At 59.4% G+C, this 16,943-nt stretch overlaps 1 protein-coding gene across 1 annotated transcript; it reads right to left on the bottom strand.

Annotated features, from left to right (window-relative positions):
• Positions 1 to 763: 763 nt before the first annotated feature.
• LOC140193181 (tumor necrosis factor receptor superfamily member 1A-like) lies at positions 764 to 16,545 on the bottom strand (the record flags this gene model as incomplete). The annotated part of the gene is made up of 9 exons (XM_072250586.1): positions 764 to 1,245; positions 3,993 to 4,125; positions 5,679 to 5,737; positions 5,972 to 6,094; positions 10,682 to 10,719; positions 11,869 to 11,953; positions 14,736 to 14,882; positions 15,171 to 15,299; positions 16,353 to 16,545. Coding segments are annotated over 9 exons (1,389 nt in total), but the record flags the coding sequence as incomplete, so codon positions are not given.
• Between the last annotated feature and the right edge of the window lie 398 nt (positions 16,546 to 16,943).

Raw genomic sequence — 16,943 nt, forward strand, 5'->3', positions numbered from 1 at the left:
CCCCCCCATCACTCGCTCCTCCTTAAAATAATTTCCCAGCCCCTGCGCCCCCACCCCACCTGAAATCCACCCCCCCCCCGCTCCTCTCCTCTCTCTCTGTCCCGGGAGAGGAGAGGGAGGGGGTGGGTTGATCGAGAGGGGTGGGTGGCGAGGGATCCGTGCCCCGGGACGCAGGGGAAATGAGTTGGCGTGGATGGGAGGGAGGAATGTGTATCCTGGGACGGGGAGGGAGGGGGGTAACAGAGGTAGGGAGGCAGGGAGGGGTAATGGGGATGGGGAAGGAGGGGGTAACAGAGGCAGGGAGGGAGTAACAGAGGCAGGGAGGGGGGTAACAGAGGCAGGGAGGGAGGGGGGGTAACAGAGGTAGGGAGGCAGGGAGGGGTTAATGGGGATGGGGAAAGGAGGGGGTAACAGAGGCAGGGAGGGAGTAACAGAGGCAGGGAGGGGGTAACAGAGGCAGGGAGGGAGGGGGGTAACAGAGGTAGGGAGGCAGGGAGGGGTTAATGGGGATGGGGAAGGAGGGGGGTAACAGAGGCAGGGAGGGGGTAACAGAGGCAGGGAGGGGGTAATGGAGGCAGAGGGGGGTAACGGAAGCAGGGAGGGAGAGGGGGAAATGGAGGCAGGGAGGGGAGGAGGGTAACAGAGGTAGGGAGGGGGGGCAACGGAGACAGGAAGGGGGTAACAGAGGCAGGGAGGGGGGTAACAGAGGTGGGGGGGGTAACAGAGGTAGGGAGGGCAGGGAGGGGGGTAACGGAGGTGGGGGTCAGTTGGGGGAGGGGGTAATGGAGGCAGGAGGCAGGGAGGGGGTAACGGAGGTGGGGGGCGATGGTAATGGAGGCGCGGGAGGCAGGGAGGGGGGGTAACGGAGGTGGGGGTGGGGGCGGTGGGGGGAGGGGCGTAATGGAGGCAGAAGGCAGGTAACGGAGGGTGGGGGGCGCTGGTGTGCATTCACTGAAGTTGTTCCTGTAGTTGCTCGGCGCAGCCGTTCAGCTGCATGTCTCTGAGGGCCCGGGTACACCAGCTGGAGGGGGGCCGCGCCGGCCGCCCCCCCGGCCTCCGCCCCCGCCCCCGTCCCTGCCGCTGCCGCCACAGCTGGAACATCTGGTACTGCGCCTCCCGGAAGCTGGGCCGGGCCTCCATCTCGGCCCGCTCGATCTGCGTGTCCGACAGGCCCAGGCGCCGGACGAACTCCCGCCAGCGAGAGGCGGGCACCACTGTCCGCCACCGCGTACGACAGCCTCTGGTCTGGGGGTGGGGGGAGAGAGGGAGAGACGGGGAGGAGGGGGAGAGAAGTTATCTGTACCGTCCCATTCACTCATTCTCCCTCCTCTTCACCTCCCTCTCCCCTCCTCTCTCTCCACCCACCTCAATAGAAACCATAGAAACTACAGCACAGAAACAGGCCCTTCGGCCCTTCTTGGCTGTGCCGAACCATTCTCTGCCTAGTCCCACTGACCTGCACACGGACCATATCCCTCCATACACCTCCCATCCATGTATCTGTCCAATTTATTCTTAAATGTTAAAAAAGAACCCGCATTTACCACCTCGTCTGGCAGCTCATTCCATACTCCCACCACACTCTGTGTGAAGAAGCCCCCCCTAATGTTCCCTTTAAACTTTTCCCCCCTCACCCTTAACCCATGTCCTCTGGTTTTTTTCTCCCCTTGCCTCAGTGGAAAAAGCCTGCTTGCATTCACTCTATCAATACCCATCATAATTTTATATACCTCTATCAAATCTCCCCACATTCTTCTATGCTCCAGGGAATAAAGTCCTAACCTATTCAACCTTTCTCTGTAACTGAGTCTCTCAAGTCCCAGCAACATCCTTGTAAACCTTCTCTGCACTCTTTCAACCTTATTTATATCCTTCCTGTAATTTGGTGACCAAAACTGAACACAATACTCCAGATTCGGCCTCACCAATGCCTTATACAACCTCATCATAACATTCTTAACAATCTTCCTCCTCCTCCTCTCTCCCCTTCCCTCCCTCTCCCTCCTCCTCTTTCTCTGCCCCGTTCTCTCTCTTCTCATCTCCCTCCCTTCATTCTTTCTCCCATTCCTCTCCGTCCATCTGTTTTCCTTCACCTTCTCGCTCTCCCCACCTTCTCTCCTCCTCCCCCACTGCCCCTCCTTCTCCCCCCACCTTTACCCCTCCTCTCTCGCTCTCTCCCATTCTCTTTCTCTGCCCTTCCTCTCTCTCTCATTCTCTTTCCTTCCCTCATTTCTCCCGTTCTCCCTCTCCCCTGACTACTCTCTCCCCTCCTCTCCCTTCTCCCTCTCCTTCCCTCCCTCCCCTCTCAGTCCCCACCTCTCCTTTCCCCTCCCCTCCTCCCTCTCTCTCTCCACCCACTCCTCAATCTCCCTCCTCCTCCTCTCTCTCCTTCCCTCTCTCCCCCTCCTCCTCTCTTTCTCTGCCCTGTTCTATAGACAACAGACAATAGGTGCAGGAATCGGCCATTTGGCCCTTTGAGCCAGCACCGCCATTCACTGTGATCATGGCTGATCATCCACAATCAGTATCCAGTTCCTGCCTTATCCCCATAACCTTTGATTCCACTATCTTTAAGAGCTCTATCCATCTCTTTCTTGAGAGCATCCAGAGACTTGGCCTCCACAGCCTTCTGGGGCAGAGCATTCCATATATCCACCACTCTCTGGGTGACAAAGTTTTCCCTCAACTCCGTTCTAAATGGCTTACCCCTTATTCTTAAACTGTGGCCTCTGGTTCTGGACTCACCCATCAGCGGGAACATGCTTCCTGCCTCCAGCGTGTCCAATCCCTTAATAATCTTATATGTTTCAATCAGATCCCTCTCAGCCTTCTAAATTCCAGAGTATACAAGCCCAGTTGCTCCAATCTTTCGACATAGACAGTCCCACCATCCCGGGAATTAATCTTGTGAACCTACGCTGCAATCCCTCAATAGCAAGATGTCCTTCCTTAAATTTGGAGACCAAAACTGCGCACAGTACTCCAGGTGTGGTCTCACCAGGGCCCTGTACAGCTGCAGAAGGACCTCTTGCTCTTATACTCAATTCCCCTTGTTATGAAGGCCAGCATGCCATTAGCTTTCTTCACTGCCTGCTGTACTTGCATGCTTGCTTTCAGTGACTGATGTACAAGAACACCTAGATCTCGTTGTGCTTCCCCTCTTCCTAACTTGACTCCCATTTAGATAATAATCTGCCTTCCCGTTCTTACCACCAAAGTGGATAACCTCACATTTATCCACATTAAACTGCATCTGCCACGCATCTGCCCACTCACCCAGCCTGTCCAAGTCACCCTGCATTCTCATAACATCCTCCTCACATTTCACACTGCCACCCAGCTTTGTGTCATCGGCAAATTTGCTAATGTTACTTTTAATTCCCTCATCTAAATCATTAATATATATTGTAAACAGCTGCGGTCCCAGCACTGAACCCTGCGGTACCCCACTGGTCACTGCCTGCCATTCCGAAAGGGACCCGTTAATCCCTACACTTTGTTTTCTGTCAGCCAGCCAATTTTCAATCCATGTCAGTACTCTGCCCCCAATGCCATGTGCCCTAATTTTGTCCACTAATCTCCTATGTGGGACTTTATCAAAGGCTTTCTGAAAGTCCAGGTACACTACATCCACTGGCTCTCTCTTGTCCATTTTCATAGTTACATCCTCAAAAAATTCCAGAAGATTAGTCAAGCACGATTTCCCCTTCGTAAATCCATGCTGACTTGGACCTATCCTGTTACTGCTATCCAGATGTGTCGTAATTTCATCTTTTATAATTGACTCCAGCATCTTCCCCACCACTGACGTCAGGCTAACCGGCTATAATTCCCTGTTTTCTCTCTCCCTCCCTTCTTAAAAGGTGGGATAACATTCGCTACCTTCCAGTCCTCAGGAACTGATCCTGAATCTTGTCTCCCTGTTCTTTCACCATCTCTCCCTCCCCACCCTCTCCCCTCTCGGCCGCCCCCCCCCCCCCCGCAGCACTCACCGTCGGGGAGGTGTGCAGTCCCAGCCACCTGGACGCAGTCCGGGAGCTCGGTCAGGTGAGTGGGGGTCAGGAGGGACGGCCGGCCGCCTCCCTCCTCCTGGACGGGCAGGAGGTGGTCCGGTGAGCGGGAGCCCTGCCGAGAGAGGCGGTGGGTCAGCGAGGGTGCGTCCTCGAGGGAGGGAGCGAGGTCTTCTTGGGGGGGGGAGGGAGAGGGTGAGACAGAGGATACGGGCAGGCGAGTGCCGTCAGGGTGGGGTGGGGTGGTGTGGGAAGGGGGAGGGGTGGAGGATGGGATGGGTTCCTAAGCGTGAGGGAGGAGGAAGAGGTTCGAGGAGAGTGAGAGGGAGATAGAGGGTGTGTGGGGGGGGATTGGAGGAGGAGGAGGAGGAGGAGAAGAGGGGGGTTGGAGGAGGGGAGCGGGAGAGGGGGAGGGAGGACAGGGAGGGGAAGGAGGAAGGGGAGGGAGGATGGGGGGACGGAAGAGGGGAGGAGGAGTGGTGGAGAAGGGAGGGAGGGGAGGGGAAGGAGTGACAATTGGAGGAGAGGTGAGCAAAGGTGGGAGGGGAGGGGAAGGGAGTGCCCTGGGGGGGGAGGAGTGAGGGGCAGGAGGAGGAGGGAGCGGAGGGAGCAGGAGGGGGAAGGAGGAGGACGGGATAGGAGGGGCCAGAGGGGGTGGAAGGTGAGGAGGGGGAGGGAGGAGAAGAGGGGGAAGGAGGGGTGAGCAAGAGGGGGAAGAAGGGGAGGAGGGGAGGAGGGGCGGAGGAGGGGGGAGAAAGGGGGAGGAGGGGGGAAGGGGAAGGAGAGGCAGCAGGGAGGAGAGGAGGAGGGAGGGGAGTGGGGAGGGGAAGGAGGAGGAGGGAGGAGGGGAGGAGGGGGAGGAATGGAGGAGGGGGAGGAGAGGGAGGAGAAGGGCAGGAGGGGGGAGGAGGGGGGAGGGGAAGGAGGGGCAGCGGGGAGGAGAGGAGGAGGGAGGGGAGTGGGGGGGGAAGGAGAGGGAGGAGGAGGAGGGAGGAGGGAGGAGGGGAGGAACGGAGGGGGAAGAGAGGGAGCAGGGAGGAACGGAGGAGGGGAGGAGGGGGGACGAGGGGCAGCGGGGAGAGGAGGAGGGAGGGGAGTGCGGAGGGAGGGGAGTGGGGAGGGGAAGGAGGAGGAGGGAGGAGGGGGAGGAGGGGGAGGAGGGGGAGGAGGGGAGGAGGGGAGGAGGGGGAGGAGGGGGAGGGGGGGAGGGGGGGAGGGGGGAGGGGGGGAGGAAGGGGGGAGGAAGGGGGGAGGAAGGGGGGAGGAAAGGGGGAGGAAAGGGGACGAGGGGGAGGAGGGGGAGGGGAAGGAGGGGGAGGGGAAGGAGGGGGAGGGGAAGGAGGGGGAGGGGAAGGAGGGGCAGCGGGGAGGAGAGGAGTGGGGTGGGAGGGGAGTGGGGAGGGGAAGGAGGAGGAGGGAGGAGGGGAGGAACAGAGGAGGGGGAGGGGGAGGAGTGGGGAGGGGAAGGAGGGGTCAAGGGCAGGGAGGAGGGGATAGAGTGACAATTGGGGGAGAGGGCAGCAAAGGTGGGGGGCGAGGGGAAGGGCGTTTCCCACGGGGGGAGTGAGGGGCAGGAGGAGAGGGGTGTGGGTAGAGGGAGAGAGGGAGAGCGGACAAAGTTGAGGTGCGGACGCAAGGCCAGGCGGGGAGGGGGGAGAGTCCACTCACCTCGGGGGTGCTCCCCTTCACTTCAGAGCGGAAGAGGTCTCCGCTCCTCACACTACGGGCTGAACCATCGAGAACTGGAGTCAGTCTTGGCCCCGACGAGAACCCGTAATGTCCTCCCCCCGGTCCCGTCCCCTCTCCCACCACCCCCGTCCCATCCCGTCCCCTCCCCCCTCACCGTCCCGTCCCGTCCACCCTCCCCACACCCTATCCTGCTCCCTCCCCGCAGGACCCAGCATCTCGCAGCCCGCCGTCCGCCCCCACCCTCCGCCCGGCCGTCCTCTGCGGGCACTCACCGGACGCCCGCCACCGACAGCCCTTCTTGGTCCTGCGGAAGATCAGGTAGCCCGCCCCAACCATCACTATCAGGGCCACGATCGAACAGGAGGCGATACTAAGCAGGAAGAACGGGGGATGTCCTGTGGGGGGGGGGCAACAGGAGGAACAGAGGGGGTTAAAAACCAGGGCTGTTTCGTACCCTTCCCCCCCTCCCGGACCCAGGGGGGTTGGTTGGACGGGGATGGAGAGTCGGGAGGGGCCGGGGGGAGGCGGTTTATCAAAGTAAAGTTCTCATCAAGCTAGGTGTCTGTCCATGTCGAGATTTCACTTCCCCGCGGGCGTTCTGGGCGGATCTACACAATAGCGGCTACGACAGGGTCAAGGAAAGACCACACCAGCTTGGACAGTCGACAACTGACCAAGAGGCTACAAACTGTGCTAACCCTAACCCTAACCCCTAACCCTAACCCCTAACCCCTAACCCTAACACTAACCCTAACCCCTAACCCTAACATGGAGGGATGAGGGTAATAACCATCCCTGAACCTGGTGGTGTGGGTCCTGAGGCTCTTGTACCTCCTTCCTGATGGTTGAGGGGTAATAACTGTTCCTGAACCTGGTGGTGTGGGTCCTGAGGCTCCTGTACCTCCTTCCTGACGGCAGCAGGGAGAAAAGAGTGGTGGAGATCTCTTACGACAGCGTTATGTGTCGATGTGCTCAATAGCGGGGAGGATTTACCCGGGGTGGACTGGGCCGTATCCACTACCCTCTGTAGGATTTTCCATTCAAGGGCATTGGTGTTTCCGTACCAGGCTGTGATGCAGCCAGTCGATATTCTCTCCACCACAGATCTGTAGAGGTTTGTCAAAGTTTTAGACGTCACACCAAATCTCTGCAGACTCTGAAGGAAGCAGAGGTTCTGCTGTGCTTTCTTCATACGTGCTGGGCCCAGAATAGTTCCTCCAAGATAGTGAGACCCAGGAGTTTAGAGACAGTGAGACCCTGGCATTCTCCTAGGGTGCATCGCAACCTGGTATGGAAGTTGTCCTGTCCAAGACCGGAAGAAGCTGCAGAAGATCATGAACACTGCCCAGCACATCACACAAACCAATCTTCCGTCCGTGGACTCACTTTACACCGCACGCTGTCGGAGCAGTGCTGCCAGGATAATCAAGGACACGACCCACCCAGACAACACACTTTTCATCCCTCTCCCCTCCGGGAGAAGGTTCAGGAGCTTGAAGACTCGCACGGCCAGATTTGGGAACAGCTTCTCTCCAACTGTGATAAGACCGCTGAACGGATCCTGACCCGGATCTGGATCCAAATATCCGGACCTGCCTCTCGGTTTGTTTTTTTGCACTACCTTACTTCCCATTTTCTGTTTATGATTTATAAATTAAATTTTTAATATTTACTATCGATTTGTAATCCAGGGAGCAGGAAGCGCAGAATCAAATATCGCTGTGATGATTGTACGCTCTAGTATCAGTTGTTTGACTCTGAAACTCTGTCCCTCGACTTATGAAAGCTAACACCCCATAAGCTTTCTTAACTACCCTATCCACCTGTGAGGCAACTTTCTGTGGACATGTACCCCCAGATCCCTCTGCTCCTCCACACTACCAAGTATCCTGCCATTTACTTTGTACTCTGCCTTGGAGTTTGTCCTTCCAAAGTGTACCACGGCTAGCTTACGCCGTAACCTACGCAACCGGGCTACGCCGTTGTGCGCATTTATACTTGTGCGTTGGTGTGTCTGCGTCGCTCTGCAATTCACCGCCAAAACGCTAGTTGGCGGTGGGGTTTCTATGCCACTGTGTCGAGCTTCAACACGAAGAAACTCGAACTTCGAACAACGGCGACTGAAACTGAAGGGGAGGGTGAGTCTTCTGTGCTTGCCCGGCCGCTGAGAGAGGCGGGCGAGGAAATGCATCTCAGATATTTTCGGATTTCGGGAGGTAGAATTGACGATTTGGTTCCTCGTCCCCGACCATTAGTATCGCATCAGTGTACGCACACTATACTCAGACGCTGGCGATCACCGTTCGAGTTTTAGCTTCGGGTGGAAGTCACCAGGCTGTAGCAGCTCGCGTCGAGCAAAGGCTCCTCCATGATTTGGGAGGTCCGGGAAGCTTTAGGGGAAGCATTGCAGCCAGGGTCCCTTCCCTGCGCTCTGGCCGCCCGATGGGAAGCTACCACGGCGTAGGGGGGAATGCAACCACAGTTGTTGTGGTCCGCGTCGCCGCCACGCGTAGGGTTGACGCACAGGTATAAAGCGGCCCTGAAGGCGGCGGAGATGGTGCTGCCCAATCCGAACCGGCTGGGGGTCTCCCGGTGAGGAAAATCCAGAATCCAACTGCGCAAGGGGGTCTTGGCAATCGCCGGTTCGCTTTGAGCGGAAGCTGGCAGTTCAACGCTGATCTGCCGTCGATAGGGAACAATGCCACGGGTTCACCTTCACGGCCCGGAACGTTCCAGGGTGGCGTGAAGAGCCGACGAGCCTGACCTGTTGCTCTGGGAGGCGCCCCCTCAGGCGGGGCCAAGACGACCCTCGGGCAGAAAAGGGGGCCGTTCAGCCCATCCAGCCTGCTGCGCCTGTTCGGATCCCAGTCGACCCCACACACCTGCCTCCTCGATGCCCCGACCGACCAGCGAAACGGTCAACTTCCGCCTTAACTGCACCCAGGGGTTCGGCCTCCCCCCACAGTTTGTGGCACCGATTCTGGCTTAAAGAAAAATAATTACCTAAAGTTACCCCTCAGCCCTCTATTTTTCTAAGCTCTGTGTACCTATACAAAAGTCTCTTAAAAGACCCTATCGTATCCGTCTCCACCACCGTTCCCGGCAGCCCATTCCACGCCTCACCACTCTCTGAGTAATAAAAAAAATATCCCCCTGATGTCTCCTCTGTACCTACTCCCCAGCACCTTAAAACTGTGTCCTCTCACGCTAGCCGCTGCAGCCCTGGGGAAAAAACGTCTCCGACTACCCGCACGATCAGTGCCTCTCGTCGTCCAGCAAGTCACCTCTCTTCTTCTGCCGCTCCAAGGAGAAAACAGCCCAGTTCACTCGACCAATCCTAATCAGGCGCGCCCCAATCCTTGTAAATCTCCTCTGCGCCCTTTCTGTGGTTTTCACGTCCTTCCTGTCGTCAGGCGGCCAGAACTGAGCACAGGACTCCAAGAGGGGTCTGACCAAGGCTCTTCCACCAATGCACTCACGCAGGCCTCGAAAACGGAAATCCCAGGCTCACCGGGCGAGGGGAGAGGGGGGCCGTGGCGATCCGGGACAGCTCCTCCGAGCTTCGACTGTCAAGTCGAGCAAGGAGGACGCTGAGCTCAGCTGGAACTGAAGCCCTGTTGGCGACTTCACCTAATTTAACCCCGCGAGAGGCGACCTCAACCTCCTCTCCGTTGTCCTCATCTCCGGGGCCTCTGCTCTTCATATAACCATATAACAATTCCAGCCCGGAAACAGGCCATCTCGGCCCTTCCAGTCCGTGCCGAACTCTTACTCTCACCTAGTCCCACCAACCTGCACTCGGCCCATAACCCTCCATTCCTTTCCTGTCCATATATCCATCCAATTTAACTTTAAACGACAACATCGAACCTGCCCCAACCACTTCTCGTTCCACACAGCCACCACTCTCTGAGTAAAGAAGTTCCCCCTCGTGTCACCCCGAAACTTTTGCCCTCTAACTCTCAACTCATGTCCTCTTGTTTGAATCTCCCCCACTCTCAATGGAAAAAGCCTATCCACGTCAACTCTCTCAATCCCCCTCATAATTTTAAACACCTCTATCAAGTCCCCCCTCAACCTTCTACGCTCCAAAGAATAAAGACCCAACTTGTTCAACCTTTCTCTGTAACTTAGGAGATGAAACCCAGGCAACATTTTAGTAAATCTTCTCTGTACTCTCTCTATTTTGTCGACATCTTTCCTATAATTCGGTGACCAGAACTGTACACAATACTCCAAATTTGGCCTCACCAGTGCCTTGTACAATTTCAACATTACATCCCAACTGCTATACTCAATGCTCTGATTGATAAAGGCCAGCAAACCAAAAGCTTTCTTCACCACCCTGTCCACATGAGATTCCACCTTCAGGGAACTATGCACCGTTATTCCTAGATCCCTCTGTTCTACTGCATTCTTCAATGCCCTACCATTTACCATGTATGTCCTATTTTGATTAGTCCCACCAAAATGTAGCACCTCACACTTATCAGCATTAAACTCCATCTGCCATCTTTCAGCCCACTCTTCTAACCGGCCTAAATCTCTCTGCAAGCTTTGAAAACCTACTTCGTTATCCACAACGTCACCTATCTTAGTATCATCTGCATTCTGACTCATCCAATTTACCACACCCTCATCCAGATCATTAATGTATATGACAAACAACGTTGGACTCCATCCACCATCTCGTTCTCAGCCTGTCGGCAGGGTGCAGGATGGCTTCCCCGAGACACAGACTGACCGCGGAGCGCCCAAGGTCGACGGGCTGGCGAACGCCTCTTCCAGCAGCCGGCAACGGCTGAGGGGGCAGGTCGTTCAGCTCCCCGAACCGAAAAGTCTTCGGGCCCTCCCTCCCTGACCCCGGGGGTTGGTGGGACAGGGATGTGGAGGAGAACCCTGGGGCAGATTCATACCCTCCCTCCCTCCCCGACCCAGGGGGCGGTGCGACAGGGAAGACAAGCACTCTAAAAGGCACTCACCGTTTCTGCACAGCTTACATTGCCGATCTCCACTGCAACTGCAAATAACAACAGAGAAATCAGATGGAATATCGCAATATCAGAAAAAAAACACATCACACATTCCCGGGGTGGACACAGAGTGAATCTCCCTCCGCACCGTCCCATCACACACTCCCGGGGTCAGACACTGAGTGAATCTCCCTCCACACCGTCCCATCACACACTCCCGGGGTCAGACACAGAGTGAATCTCCCTCCGCACCGTCCCATCTCACACTCCCGGTGTCAGACACAGAGTGAATCTCCCTCCACACCATCCCATCACACCCTCCCGGGGTCAGACACAGAGTGAATCTCCCTCCGCACCATCCCATCACACCCTCCCGGGGTCAGACACTGAGTGAATCTCCCTCCACACGGTCATATCACACACTCCCGGGGTCAGACACAGAGTGAATCTCCCTCCCCACCGTCCCATCACACACTCCCGGGGTCAGACACAGAGTGAATCTCCCTCCGCACCGTCCCATCACACACTCCCGGGGTCAGACACTGAGTGAATCTCCCTCCACACCGTCCCATCACACACTCCCGGGGTCAGACACAGAGTGAATCTCCCTCCGCACCGTCCCATCTCACACTCCCGGTGTCAGACACAGAGTGAATCTCCCTCCACACCATCCCATCACACCCTCCCGGGGTCAGACACAGAGTGAATCTCCCTCCACACTGTCCCATCACACCCTCCCGGGGTCAGACACAGAGTGAATCTCCCTCCACACCGTCCCATCACACACTCCCGGGGTCAGACACAGAGTGAATCTCCCTCCACACCGTCCCATCACACACTCCCGGGGTCAGACACAGAGTGAATCTCCCTCCGCACCGTCCCATCACACACTCCCGGGGTCAGACACAGAGTGAATCTCCCTCCGCACCGTCCCATCGCACACTCCCGGGGTCAGGCACAGAGTGAATCTCCCTCCACACCGTCCGATCACACAGTCCCGGGGTCAGACACAGAGTGAATCTCCCTCCACACCGTCCCATCACACACTCCCGGGGTCAGACACAGAGTGAATCTCCCTCCGCACCGTCCCATCACACAGTCCCGGGGTCAGACACAGAGTGAATCTCCCTCCACACTGATGGGGAAGTGGAGGAGTATTTTCTGATATCAGTGAAGGAGGTCAGGGAGACTCTCACCTGTGGCAGGGTTGGCAGACTTTATTCTGAGTGTGGTAAAACCAATTCTCTTCACAGCCACAGACAGTGTCAGAAGTTTCTGTACCTGGAGTGTGGGAGGGAGGGAGGGAGACAGAGACCATGTGTGAAAGAGATCAAATGGAGAGCGGGATGTGGTGAGAGAGAAGGCGGACAGTGGGAGTGGGGAGGACGGGGCGAGATGGGGAGGGGTGAGGACAGGGAGTGTTCGGGAGGGGGAGGACGGGGGGAGATCGGGAGGGGGGAGGATGGGGGGGCGATCGGGAGGGGGGAGGACGGGGGGGCGATCGGGAGGGGGAGGACGGGGGGCGATCGGGAGGGGGAGGACGGGGGGAGATCGGGAGGGGGGAGTACGGGGGGTGATCAGCAGCCGGGAGGACGGGGGGGCGATCGGGAGGGGGAGGACCAGGAGTGTTCCGGAGGGGGGAGGACGGGGGGAGATCGGGAGGGGGGAGGACGGGGGGTGATCGGGAGGGGGGAGGACTGGGGGAGATCAGGAGGGGGAGGACGGGGGGAGATCAGGAGGGGGAGGACAGGGGGATGGGGAGATCGGGGATGATCAGGAGGGGGCAGAATGGGGGTAGATCGGGAGGGGGTAGGACGGGGAGTGTTTGGGAGGGGGAGGAAGGGGGAGGACGGGGGAGATCGGGAGGGGGAGGACGGGGGAGATCGGGAGGGGGAGGACGGGGGGAGATCGGGAGGGGGAGGACGGGGGGAGATCGGGAGGGGGGAGGACGGGGGGAGATCAGGAGGGGGGAGGACAGGGATGATCAGGAGGGGGGAGATCGGGGGGGAGATTGGGAGGGGGAGGACGGGGGAGATCGGGAGGGGGAGGACGGGGGAGATCGGGAGAGATCGGGGGTGATCGGGAGGGGGGAGGACAGGGGAGATTGGGAGGGGGGAGGATAGGGGAGATCGGGAGGGGGAGGATGGGGGAGATCGGGAGGGGGAGGATGGGGGGAGATCGGGAGGATGGGGGAGATCGGGAGGGGGAGGACGGGGGGAGATCGGGAGGGGGAGGACGGGGGAGATCGGGAGGGGGGAGGACGGGGGGATATCGGGAGGGGGAGGATGGGGGAGATCGGGAGGTTGGGGGAGATCGGGAGGGGGGAGGACGGGGGGAGATCGGGAGGGGGGAGGATGGGGGGAGATCGGGAGGATGGGAGAGATCGGGAGGGGGAGGACGGGGGGAGATCGGGATGGGGAGGACGGGGAGAGATCGGGGGGGAGATCGGGAGGGGGGAGGATGCGGGGAGATCGGGGGAGATCGGGAGGGGGAGGACGGGGATGATCAGGAGGGGGGAGATCGGGAGGGGAGAGGGGAGGACGGGGGAGATCAGGAGGGGGAGGATGCGGGGAGATCGGGGGTGATCGGGAGGGGGGATGACGGGGGAGATCGGGAGGGGGAGGACGGGGGGAGATCGGGGGTGATCGGGAGGGGGGAGGACGGGGGAGATCAGGAGAGGGAGGACGGGGGAGATCGGGGGGAGGACGGGGGAGATCGGGGGGAGGACGGGGATGATTGGGAGGGGGAAGATCGGGGGGGAGATTGGGAGGGGGAGGACGGGGGAGATCGGGAGGGGGAGGACAGGGGAGATCGGGAGGGGGAGGACGGGGGAGATCGGGAGGGGGAGGACGGGGGAGATCGGGAGGGGGAGGACGGGGGAGATCGGGAGAGATCGGGGGTGATCGGGAGGGGGGAGGACAGGGGAGATTGGGAGGGGGGAGGATAGGGGAGATCGGGAGGGGGAGGATGGGGGAGATCGGGAGGGGGAGGATGGGGGGAGATCGGGAGGATGGGGGAGATCGGGAGGGGGAGGACGGGGGGAGATCGGGAGGGGGAGGATGGGGGAGATCGGGAGGGGGAGGATGGGGGGAGATCGGGAGGATGGGGGAGATCGGGAGGGGGAGGACGGGGGGAGATCGGGAGGGGGAGGACAGGGGAGATTGGGAGGGGGGAGGATAGGGGAGATCGGGAGGGGGAGGATGGGGGAGATCGGGAGGGGGAGGATGGGGGAGATCGGGAGGATGGGGGAGATCGGGAGGGGAGGACGGGGGGAGATCGGGAGGGGGAGGACGGGGGAGATCGGGAGGGGGGAGGACGGGGGGGATCGGGAGGGGGAGGATGGGGGAGATCGGGAGGTTGGGGGAGATCGGGAGGGGGGAGGACGGGGGGAGATCGGGAGGGGGGAGGATGGGGGGAGATCGGGAGGATGGGAGAGATCGGGAGGGGGGAGGACGGGGGGAGTTCGGGATGGGGAGGACGGGGAGAGATCGGGGGGGAGATCGGGAGGGGGGAGGATGCGGGGAGATCGGGAGGGGGAGGACGGGGATGATCAGGAGGGGGGAGATCGGGAGGGGAGAGGTGAGGACGGGGGAGATCAGGAGGGGGGAGGATGGGGGAGATCGGGAGGGGGGAGGACGGGGGGATATCGGGAGGGGGAGGATGGGGGAGATAGGGAGGTTGGGGGAGATCGGGAGGGGGGAGGACGGGGGGAGATTGGGAGGGGGGAGGAGATGGGGGGAGATCGGGAGGATGGGAGAGATCGGGAGGGGGGAGGACGGGGAGAGATCGGGATGGGGAGGACGAGGGAGATCGGGAGGGGGGAGGACGGGGGAGATCGGGAGAGATCGGGGGTGATCGGGAGGGGGAGGATGGGGGTGATCGGGAGGGGGGAGGGCAGGGGAGATTGGGAGGGGGAGGATGGGGGGGAGATCGGGAGGGGGAGGACGGGGGGAGATCGGGGTGATCGGGCTGGGGGAGGACGGGGGAGATCGGGATGGGGGGACGGGGGGGAGGACGGGGGGAGATCGGGGGGGGAGGACGGGGGGAGATCGCTGGCACTCACAGAACTCGATCGTCTCCGTCTTGCAGACGGTACAATTCTGACAGTGGAAAGTGGTGTCGTCCAGCCACCTCTGGAAGCTGTTCTTGGGGCAGGTGCACTGCCGGTCGACATGGGGCTCGCAGGTCTTCAGCTCGATCTGGTTGAGCACTGCGGGCGGGCAGAAACGAATTAAACCCTCTCTGATAACAGGCCTCCGTTCAGCCCCCCCACCCACCCCCCTCAACGTCGGGGCGACAGGGGGGCGCTGTCGAAACTGCGATGCGATTCTGGCGTGATCTGGGCCGGAACAAGGCCGCGGGCCGAACGGCCAGCTGCTCGGAGCGCCCTGACGACACAGACGGACGAGGAGATGGACGCAGACACCAGGGTCTCGGAGACTCCCCACTCCCCTCTCCCACCCTCCCCCGCAAGTCTCTCTCGGCCGGAAATTCTCACCTGGGTCGCACACCGTGCACGCTTTGCACTTCGACAACGAGTTCTCGGCCGCCAGGAAGGTCCCGTTCCGGCACTGAGCGCAATCGGTCCGCAGGCCTGCCCCGCCACAGACCTTCCTCACGTAGTGACCTGCACGGACATTGGAATTTTTACTGTCGGACTCCAGCCACGCTCCACACTGGGCGGGACGGGAGGTCGTTTCCACCCGTGGCCGTCGAACGTGCAGCTCCTCCCGTGGACGCTCAGACACCCTGAGCCAATAGACTGCCCTGGACTTATTTTCCATCTGGCAGCGCATGCATTTTGGTGATTGATTGTTGGGGTTTTGTTGTATTGCTTTAATTAGGCTATATTTGTGTCTGACCCCAGGAGTGTGTGATGGGACGGTGTGGAGGGAGATTCACTCTGTGTCTGACCCCGGGAGTGTGTGATGGGATGGTGTGGAGGGAGATTCACTCTGTGTCTGACCCCGGGAGTGTGTGATGGGACGGTGCGGAGGGAGATTCACTCTGTGTCTGACCCCGGGAGTGTGTGAGGGGACGGTGTGGAGGGAGACTCACTCTGTGTCTGACCCCGGGAGTGTGTGATGGGACGGTGCGGAGGGAGATTCACTCTGTGTCTGACCCCTGGAGCGTGCGATGGGACGGTGCGGAGGGAGATTCACTCTGTGTCTGACCCCGGGAGTGTGCGATGGGACGGTGCGGAGGGAGATTCACTCTGTGTCTGACCCCGGGAGTGTGTGATGGGACGGTGCGGAGGGAGATTCACTCTGTGTCTGACCCCGGGAGTGTGTGATGGGACGGTGCGGAGGGAGATTCACTCTGTGTCTGACCCCGGGAGCGTGTGATGGGACGGTGCGGAGGGAGATTCACTCTGTGTCTGACCCCGGGAGCGTGTGATGGGACGGTGCGGAGGGAGATTCACTCTGTGTCTGACCCCGGGAGTGTGCGATGGGACGGTGCGGAGGGACATTCACTCTGTGTCTGACCCCGGGAGTGTGCGATGGGACGGTGCGGAGGGAGATTCACTCTGTGTCTGACCCCGGGAGTGTGCGATGGGACGGTGCGGAGGGAGATCCACTCTGTGTCTGACCCCGGGAGTGTGCGATGGGACGGTGCGGAGGGAGATTCACTCTGTGTCTGACCCCGGGAGTGTGTGATGGGACAGTGTCCGAATTCTCACCCCGAGTACACTTGTTACAGCAGTAGTTCTTTCCCGATGGAACATATTCTGAAGTTGAACAGTTATTATTTACTCTGGCACGAACAAATCGTTTCGACCGCACCTTCAGATGAGGACCCCGAGCTGAAATCACAGAAATTCCAGAGGACAGGAGACCAATCTGCAACGAGAATAACAAAGTGAGAATAACAGGTCAGTGACTGAATGAACAGATCCCAGAGATTCAATCACACACTCCCAAGGATCTGTTATTCTGCATACAAACCCCCCCGAACCCCTGGGTTAGATCTCAGTCTGTAACCCACTCCCGGGGATCTGTTATTCTATATATAAACCCCCCGAACCCCTGGATTAGATCCCAGTCTGTAACTCACTCCCGGGGATCTGTTATTCTATATATAAACCCTCCGAACCCCGGATTAGATCCCAGCCTGTAACCCACTCCCGGGGATCTGTTATTCTATATATAAAGCCCCCGAGCCCCTGGAATAGATCCCAGTCTGTAACCCACTCCCGGGGATCTGTTATTCTATATATAAACATCCCCCCAGAACCCCTGGATTAGATCCCAGTCTGTAACCCACTCCCCGG

This window comes from Mobula birostris, unplaced genomic scaffold, assembly GCF_030028105.1.
Source record: "Mobula birostris isolate sMobBir1 unplaced genomic scaffold, sMobBir1.hap1 scaffold_4208, whole genome shotgun sequence".
Classification (NCBI taxonomy): Eukaryota; Metazoa; Chordata; class Chondrichthyes; order Myliobatiformes; family Myliobatidae; genus Mobula; species Mobula birostris.